This window comes from Sinocyclocheilus grahami, unplaced genomic scaffold (genome assembly GCF_001515645.1).
Source record: "Sinocyclocheilus grahami isolate Dianchi unplaced genomic scaffold, SAMN03320097.WGS_v1.1 scaffold266.1, whole genome shotgun sequence".
NCBI classification, from domain to species: domain Eukaryota; kingdom Metazoa; phylum Chordata; class Actinopteri; order Cypriniformes; family Cyprinidae; genus Sinocyclocheilus; species Sinocyclocheilus grahami.
Genome location: NW_015505445.1, coordinates 241301 through 251459, shown reverse-complemented (window position 1 = coordinate 251459; position 10159 = coordinate 241301). Strand labels below are relative to the sequence as shown.

The 10159-nt window shown below is 35.7% G+C and overlaps 1 protein-coding gene across 1 annotated transcript in view; it reads left to right on the top strand.

Moving 5' to 3' along the window:
* Nucleotides 1-10159, top strand: part of LOC107599424 (contactin-4-like) — a 34944-nt gene that overhangs the window by 10035 nt on the left and 14750 nt on the right. Inside the window, exons 8-12 of the mRNA XM_016291006.1 lie at nucleotides 3628-3755; nucleotides 4495-4667; nucleotides 6544-6661; nucleotides 7038-7196; nucleotides 9673-9822. Coding sequence (XP_016146492.1) covers nucleotides 3628-3755; nucleotides 4495-4667; nucleotides 6544-6661; nucleotides 7038-7196; nucleotides 9673-9822 — 728 coding nt within the window. The remainder of the gene's footprint in view (nucleotides 1-3627; nucleotides 3756-4494; nucleotides 4668-6543; nucleotides 6662-7037; nucleotides 7197-9672; nucleotides 9823-10159) is intronic.

Below are 10159 nucleotides of genomic sequence, written 5' to 3'. Positions count from 1 at the left end.
TGTCTGTCTGTCTGTCTGTCTGTCTGTCTGTCTGTCTGTCTGTCTGTCTGTCTGTCTGTCTGTCTGTCTGTCTGTCTGTCTGTCTGTCTGTGTCTGTCTGTCTGTCTGTCTATCTATCTATCTATCTTATGTTCATGCACATCAAGGTCGATGGAGCACTTCTGAGAATTGTTTTCTGACGTCAGTTGCATGAAGTCTGACAAGTTTCCAGTTAAACAAAATATACAAAATAAGAATAAATCAAAATTGTAACATTTTCTGAAGAAAATGCGAGCGGAGCTAAACTCACTACCTGTGTATTTTTGTGTGTTCTGTGTATTTTTAACATGTTGATAGGGTGGTTGCTAGGTGATTGCTTCCTGTTTTAAGCCAAAAGAGCCAAGTTTGGGCCAGTTGCATAAACTTAACCTCTATTGTAAGTCTATGAACTAACAAGCTAGCAGTTAGCCAAGCAGTAATCAGTTTTATTTTTCTGATTCACATTAGACCAATCTATAGCATGTGTATTATTTGTTGTTTTATTTCTATTATTTATTTAATTCTTTTTGACATTTTAATTTTACAATGCATAAATTATCACTTACAATGCGCTTATCATCTCACACACCTCTCCTACACAACCTACACAATTTTAGCTATCATTCATATCTGCCAAATACACGTTTAATACTGAAGGTTAGGGGAGGGATATGAAAAATGAACAGCCACCTCTAATAAAAACCTGTTTGAGGACAGCGAGAGAATCTGTTTAGTTTGTGCTGTTGCAGCTCTATTGCAAAGTCAGATCTTTAGCCAGGTTAGCATTTCAGTCAGACGCTATCAACATCTCCTCACATAATCCAGACAGGCTTCTGCAAGAGCTCCATAATCACATCTGCTCTTGCTGCCTTTTTGGAAACGCTTTTTAATGTGTTGATAGCATCTTACATGTGTTGGATAATGATAAGGACGCAGGTAAGAATCCAAACCAGCTTCTCTTTTACATCCTCTTCCCTTTCACTTTCTTCTTGGCCTAAATATAGCAGTATTCACTCGTGAATGTGGAGGTTTCATCTTTTAGAATCCCATTAACTGAATGTATCCTGTTGAAGACTCTTGACTATTTAATTTGAATGCTTTTCTACAGTTTTCAGGCTTTTTAAAAAATAAACACAAGCATGCCGAGACAAATACGGGTAGTTTTTGTGTTATTTTGTCTGGAATAGGCTGAGTCTGCCTCTTTAAGAATTCCTTTTGGGAAGGAAAGAAGGAAGGAAGGTTGCTGTATCCTTGAACATTCAAGCTCTGATCCAGTACCTGAGCAGACTCTGTGTGTCAGAGAACTTGTTGGGTTAAAGACCATCTTTGTTTATTCTTTCATTTGTTCCAGTAGACTGTCAGTTTCACCACCCAAATACTTTTACACAGTTCTACAAAAATAGTTGAAGATTTTGGATGCTTATATATCTCATACATATCTCCTACTCAAGTCACATCATTTTCACAACCTTATGGAACAAAAATAAAACTTCAAAATATAATGTGATATATTACGTAATATATTTCCTTATATGGGAAACTAGTGCTTATAATAATAATGTGTTGCATTTATATAGCGCTTTTCTAGGCACTCAAAGCACTTTACATTGTCAGGGGGTATCTCCTCAACCACCACCAGTGTGCAGCATCCACCTGGATGATGCGACGGCAGCCATAGTGCGCCAGAACGCCCACCACACACCAGCTTATTTGTGGAGAGGAGACAGAGTGATGAAGCCAATCAGCAGATATGGGGATTGTTAGGAGGCCATGATGGTCAGAGGCCAATGGGCAAATTTGGCCAGGATGCCGAGGTCACACCTCTACTCTTTTCGAAAGACATCCTGGGATTTTTAATGACCACAGAGAGTCTTATATTTTTCAATATACTGCAATATGCATTGACCATGTATGGCTATAAATTGATACATACAGTAATATTCATTACATGTAATATTCATAAAGTTGGATCCTTTATTGTGCACATGCGTGTTCCCATATACTGTAAATGTGAATGTATGTACACACATATATACACACATTCACAGAATGAGTTACAGCTGATTTCTAGTTCCCAGCATGCTTTGCTTCTGGCTGTTAATGGAGAGTAAATCTTAGTGTTATTTTTTAAGTGTTATTTCATGTGTTTTGCTCAATATTAATATAGGGGGAGATCTGTTAGTGTTTAAAGTTGTATTATTTTTGGAATTTAAAAGGGTTTCTGGTATGTCTGAGGTTTTGGGGTTACCGTTGTGCTGAAGAATAGAACCTGTGGTTAGGTTAGATAGAGCCTGTGTTTGCCTAACGCCAATAAGACTATATAATACTTTTGATTACTTTTTTTAAAAAGTAATGGCTGTGCACTCTTCTTCACGCTGATAGTCTCTTTGCTAGACACTTTAGTACATGCAAATGTGCTTGTGCTGTTGTTAACTAGCTATATATGACAATATGAAATATATATAATGTACATGATTATCAAATATAAGAAATATATTATATATGTCTATACATGTGTGTATATACTGCATGAGTAAATATGTACAATATATTTATACACATACAGTACCATATCTTATCACATGTAGATCTATATGTTACAAAGTGTATTACTGAATAAAAAAATACATATATTATAATATATAATTAAATATATTGACAAAAATATGTTTAAATATATAAATATGAAATATATATAATTTAATATTAAATATATAAATATATTTAAATATATACAATTAAATATATTGTTAAAAAATGTATGAAAGTGGCAATTCCTTATCTTTTAATACTGAGGGTTAGGTGTGATAAAAAAAAATCCATAACTTGTGTATGAACAACCACCTCTAATAAAAACCTGTTTGAGGAGAGCGAGAGAATCTGTTTTGTTTGTTTGTACACACACACACACACACACACACACACATTGGTGTATGTGGTTTGCGGGCACTCTCCATAGGTGTAATGGTTTTTAAACTGTACAAACTGTATTTTATATATCATTACCCTAAACCTACCCATCACAGAAAACTTTCTGCATTTTTAGACTTTCAAATAAAACAGTTTAGTATGTTTTTAAGCCATTTTGTTTAGGAGGACACAGGAAGTGTCCTCATAAACCATGTTCACGTTGTAATACCTATGCCATTATACACATTTGTGTCTTCGTAAACCATATAAACCTGAACACACACACACATATACATTACCGTTCAAAAGTTATTTTGTTAAATATTCTTACAGTTTTAAATATTTTATATATATATTAATATATTTTAAAATTTTATTTATTCCTTTTGATGGCAAAGCTGAATTTTCAGCAGCCATTACTCCAGTTTTCAGTGTCACAGGATTCTTCAAAAATCATTCTAATATGCTGATTTGGAGCTAAATTTGGTCAATTTAAATAAAAATTAAAAAATCGAAAAAAAGTGTCAGTTTTGATCAATTTAATTAATCCTTGCTGGATAAAAGTATAAATTATAAAATAAATACCCCTAAACGTTTGAATTTTTATAAAGTTTATTTATTATTTAATAAAAAGCATTGTTATAGCAAGATGTCACTAGTGTTGACATTTATTCCAACAATTTTTATTTACTGTTGCAGGCGGACCCTCTCACAGGATGGCACCCTCAGGATTGCCAATGTTACCAAATCCGACGCAGGGAGGTACACTTGTGTCGCCAAAAACCCCTTTGGTACATCCAGCAGTTCTGGGACTTTAGTGGTCAAAGGTAAAGCACCTTTCACATTTCACAAACAGCACATTTCTCTTGCTTCTAAGCGGACGCCTTAAACCGGATGAGAACCAGTGGAAAAACAGTAAGCAACCCAAGCATGAAATTGATAATGAAATATATAGTTGTTTTATGTTCCTGCCGGTTTGACAGATGTATAACTCATCCAAGCTTTTGTCATGTGTGAGTTATTGGTCCAGCCGCTGGTGTGAAAACAAAATCCGTAGCCATCCACAGCACCGGGAGCGGACGTCATCCTTGTCACCCCAGTCACTTTCTGCATGTTTAATTAAAAATATGCTTGTGTTGCAATTTTGTTTCTCTCAATTTACTCTTTTAATAACTTATGGCATTACATATGCATGTTTTTTGGACACTTTGATGGCTTCAAGTAGGGTTATTAAAATTCGGGACTGAATAAAAAAAAATTCTAATTTTGTGGGTGTTAAATTTTAAAATGAGGCAGATTCCCTTTTGTGATAGCTAGTCAGTGAATCAACAGGTTCCTGCTGAATAAAACAACTTCATCTATGGTTTTAGCTGTTTTAAGGTGTTTTTAAGCTGGTCTAGCTGCTTTCCCAGACTGGTTTCTAGTTGGTTTAGCTGGTTGGCCGTCTAGTCTCCAAATCTGACAGGCTGAAAAGTGCACAAAACTCTCATGAATTAATGCATAACTGAAGATCTTCAACACTTCTGTCTTGGTCCGTTCTTTCCTTTATCTCTCTTTTTTTGACAGAGCCGACCAAGATTACAGTCCCTCCTTTGAGTATGGATGCCACAGTGGGGGAGAGCATTGTCTTGCCATGTGAAGTATCTAAAGACTCTACTCTACACCCCGTCTTCAAGTGGTTCTTCAACGGAAAGCTCATCGATTTCAGTAGACACGATCACTTCGGGATGATTGGAGGGGTGCGTTTCTGTCAGTCATTTTAATTCAAAGCTTCAAATTCTGTATTCCTGAAATACTGTAGCCTTGGATTCCTCTTTGAAATCACTCAGAGTAGAGGAATGCGAGTGAAGAATGATTGGGATCCCTTGGTGTTTTTAACCTTTTTTTTCTTTTTTCTTTTGCCTAGCTAGTAATGGGGGGAACTTGAGTACAAGGGCACCTGGCTGCTCTCTGAACACAGAGGCACAAATCTGTCTGATTACAGGATTTACATCGCACTCTGTTTAACACACAGTGAACCTCAAATAGCTATCCACAGGAACCAATCTCTCACTGTGTAGATCATCCACAGAGCTTTTAAGTTGCCAAGTATTGCTTTTGAGAACCTGGAGAGAACGATGAGCAAGTGCACGAATGGCGGGCTCTCGCTAACAGTAGAAGGACTGCTTGTCCAAGCGAGTTAAAAGAACCCTATCTGAACTGAAGGGCCGATCAAATATCACAGCTTTTTGCTACTGCCATTTGTTTCTTGATATTTTCCAAATATGATGTAACTACAGAAATTAAAATATACTTGATTTTAGAGACTTTAAGTACCACAGCATTACCATAAAAATAGACACTACCGTTCAAATAATTTTTTTTAATGATGCATTCTATTGATCAAAGGTGACAATTAGAATTTTACAAATTTGTTTCAAATAAATGTTCTTTTCAACTTTCTATTCACTAAAGAATCCTGAAAAAAAAACAGTTTCCACCGAAATATTAAGAAGCACAACCGTTTTCATTGGAAATAATAACAAATGCTTCTTGAGCATTAAATCATATTAGAATGATTTTTCAAGGATCATGTGACACTGAAGACTGGAGAAATGGCTGCTGAAAATTCTGTTTTGCCATCAAAGCAAACATTGCATTTTAAATAGATTTAAATAGAAAATGATTATTTTAAATTGCAATAATATTTCACAATATTACTGGTTTTACTGTATTTTTAATCAAACAAATGCACCCTTGGTGAACATAAGAGACTTCTTTCAAAAACATTTACATAGTATAGTGTACCATATTGGCTACTATTTGTAATTGTCTGTTCAATTATTTACTCATTTGCAAAATAATGTTTTTGATCATGTCAGACTTTGTTCCATGTCTCGTGTTGTGTTTTCCTCCCCCACGTGCTCCAGTATTATTATTATGCCCATATTTGTTTTTTCCTGTTCCTGTTCCTGTCCGTATTTAGTTCTATTAGTTCCAGCTGGGTTTAATTAGTTACTGTGTATTTAAAGTGTGTTCTGCCCCTCTTTTCCCGTCCGCTGTTAAATGTAATTTCGTGTTCTGTGTTTCCCGTGTTCCTGTGTTCCCAGCTTTGTTTTCATTAAAGACCATCATGTCAGACTTTGTTCCATGTCTCGTGTTGTGTTTTCCTCCCCCACGTGCTCCAGTATTATTATTATGCCCATATTTGTTTTTTCCTGTTCCTGTTCCTGTCCGTATTTAGTTCTATTAGTTCCAGCTGGGTTTAATTAGTTACTGTGTATTTAAAGTGTGTTCTGCCCCTCTTTTCCCGTCCGCTGTTAAATGTAATTTCGTGTTCTGTGTTTCCCGTGTTCCTGTGTTCCCAGCTTTGTTTTCATTAAAGACCTTGGAATTTACTTTACTCCTCGTCTCCTCGCTCCTTCGTTCCCGTGCTCCCCGTGTGAATCGTGACAGATAATGTTAATTTGGTATAATTTCTTTCAAATATACCACAGTAATCATATGGTTTATTTTGAAGTAGTAAACAATAGCATTGACATTCCATAATATATGAATGTAATAATCATATGGATGGATTGATAGACTTCTTTCTCCACTTATTTCTTTTTACATAATACTATTTTTTTTTTATAGGGCTCTTCTGGGGATCTTATGATCAGGAACGTGCAGCTGAAACACTCTGGGAAGTATGTCTGCATGGTGCATACAGCAGTGGACAGTGTGTCTGCAGCGGCAGACTTAATTGTCAGAGGTATGTGCATCTCCCCCCATGGAGACTGCTCGGTATTCTACACTTTTCTGAGCTTTTATCAAATATAAATTAAAAGGGCCTCACAATTTGCCCCGCTATTTCTATTTTATTCTGTTATTCAGCTCTTGAAGTAATGACTACAGGAGTATCTGAAATCAATGCATTAATTCCCTGCTTCGTGCTCTTTAGAACCTTTTGTATTTCCATCATCAAGTGAAGGATCTCTCTCCCTGGTTCTGAATATTAAGCATGTCACCTTTTGTGGGCAGACTTGTCTCATATCGCAAGGTACTTGGTAACCTTGCTGTGCCCTTCTCTGATGAGGATACGCAGCAAGTTTAAGTCCTTTTTGTCTCTTTGGTGGTGGTGTTGTCAGGACCCCCTGGTGCTCCAGTGGGCGTGTTGGTGGGGGACATCACAGACAGGATTGCTCAGCTCTCGTGGGGCCCCGGACCTGACAACCACAGTCCCGTTACCCTCTACATCGTGCAAGCCAGGACCCCTTTCTCTATCGGCTGGCAGGCAGTCAAAACTGGTATAGGACTCTGTGTACTTTCTTGTCGAATCTGGTTTTATTTTAGAAAACCAGTTATTTTTATTGTGATTGAACCACCCCTTACAAATTAAATGTAGTTTTTGGAAATATCAAGTCATATTATAATATTATGTTTAAGTCATATTATAATTTACAGTAGAAAAAAACAACATACATTGACATTCCCAGAATTTTCACTTCACATTTGTAAACTTGTAAATTAAATGTAAATTTAAATGCATAAAATCTAAAATGTTGCTACCATATATATATATATATTAGGGATGTTCATTTCAGTTATTTTTCCTAACCGACAACCGACGCTTGTTAACCGATTATTAACCATTAACTGACAAGATTATTTTAAATTAGAATTGAATTAAATTAGAAAGGATAAGTGTCTGTGACCCGTTAAAAATACTAACATTTGTTTCCCAGGGATTCATTTTACATGCGCAAAAAGCAGCAAACAACAGAACATGAGGATTCACATGGTCATCATATCACATCACACACCTGCAGCGCTTCTGCGAGCGGACAAAAACATGAAAGGAAACCAGACGGCAGAAAGCGGCATCCTATTTTTCTTTAAGCTTATTTTACAAAAGTACAAAGATTTGTTTTTATTGTGAATGTACACAAATAAAGGCAAACCTTTTACAATTCCGATTATCTTTATGACTAAAAGGAGTAGTTTTTTCCACTGTTAGAAGGCAAAAACTCAAGTGATTGCGCCGGCGCCGCATGCGCACATGCAGTTAAGCATTGCTACCTTGACAATGCAACCTGTTCATTATCATAATAAAATACAGTCAGTCAAACATATGGGATAAAAACACACTGCTCAGTTTAAATATGTAGTAAAATCTATGCCGTTAAGTGTTATCACCGTACTGCCGTGATTGGAACGCGAGTGAAGTAGGCTACATAATAAATAATAATTTGCCATTCAAATACATCGCGAATACGGAAACATTTGATTTTGTGTCGAATGAGAGACCCAACATTGGTTTCAGTTTCGTTTTGGCCTAAATTAATTCATTTTGGCTTGTCGTTTATATTGCTATAGCTTCTTATATTTTTTTCTTATAATTTCTTATAATTCTTGTTCTTTTCTAAATACTGTTAATTGAAAGGCTTTTTTGTGGAGTGAGGGGAACTAAAATAGCCTAGCTATGTTTACATTTACTATTATTATGTTTGTAAACATTTCGCATTGGTATTAGCCCTATTTCTGAATGAAATAATAAAATGCGACTTATACAGAACTTATGTTTTTCCTCTAAAAAACAAAAAAATTTATACACGTAGCGTATTTTAACCATGCAGCAAATCTTTTTAAATATTTTGATAAGTTACTAAAACAAACCGTTTAACTGAATATATTAATCGATCAAAATTCTATACGGTCGTTTAACGGTTAACCGGCTAAAATGAACATCCCTAAATATATATATATATATAGTTATAGTTATATAGTTTTTTCACCATAAATTTCACAGGGTTTTTTTGCATTGTACTGTTAGCAGATGACAATACCATGGTACTTTGATACTTTCTGTATATTCATATAATATGAAATTAATTGGCACAATGATATAGGAATAAACAAACAAAATATATTGACCTCTTTAGAAACTTTCTGTAATTGTGTTTTTTTCTCTCTCTCATTTATTTACTCATGTGGCACAATAATGTCTTTCTGTAATATTAATTTGGGGGCTTTTCTTAAAAATGGTATTGATACAGGTGTGTGATTATTTGTGATCAGATCAATTTTGATTTATTCTTATTTTGTATATTTTGTTTAACTGGAAACTTGTCAGACTTCATGCAACTGACGTCAGAAAACAATTCTCAGAAGTGCTCCATCGACCTTGATGTGCATGAACAAACAATGCTGCTATGCTTTTAATAACTAGGAATAGAAGGAATGATAGATAGATAGATAGATAGATAGATAGATAGATAGATAGATAGAAAGACAGACAGACAGACAGACAGACAGACAGACAGACAGACAGACAGACAGACAGACAGATAGATAGATAGATAGATAGAAAGACAGACAGACAGACAGACAGACAGACAGACAGACAGACAGACAGACAGACAGATAGATAGATAGATAGATAGATAGATAGATAGATAGATAGATAGATAGATAGATAGATAGATAGATAGATAGATAGATAGATAGATAGATAGATAGATAGACCTCTGTTGATTCTGTTTTTATAACAATATTGTTGCAGGAAGCAACCGTTCATATTCTTTTTTGAGTGAGTCACTTAGATGTGATTCATGCAAATGCCTTTTTTAATACACTATAAAAGATAAAAAAAGAAACAGGCAATTGCTAAGATAGACCAAAAATAAATCTGCAGAAGTAATTGCAAAATAATTATGATAGGCTATTCATTTGTGCAGATGGCCATTAATGTGTTTTTCCATTCCAAATTTTCTTTAATCCTAGTTCCTGATTCTGTGCCTGGACAGATGATTCATGCAACAGCAGTGAATCTAAATCCGTGGGTAGATTATGAATTTAGAGTTGTGGCTATCAACAACGTGGGGGTGGGGGAACCCAGCGTGCCATCCAAACCCGTTCGCACCAAAGCTGCAGGTATGCATTCATCCCTCCCGATTCCATATCTGTCATCTCTAATACATCAGGAAGGAGAAAATGTAATTTAATTCTATAATTAGTTTAAATCACCAGGAGTGACTCCTCGTAATAGAGTTCAGGCATGAGAAATAAACACTTGTGCATTCACACCGGTTTACCTGGGAACATCCAAATTGCAAATAATTTACAGACAATTACGACACAAATTAAGTGTGCTGAAATCGGAATGACATCACAGAAGGGTTGGCGTTTTTAGTTAGTTAGTTTGAAACCGCAAGAAAATGTGGTTGCATGGAAATTGGGGGGGGGGGGGGGGGGGGGGGGGGGGGGGGTT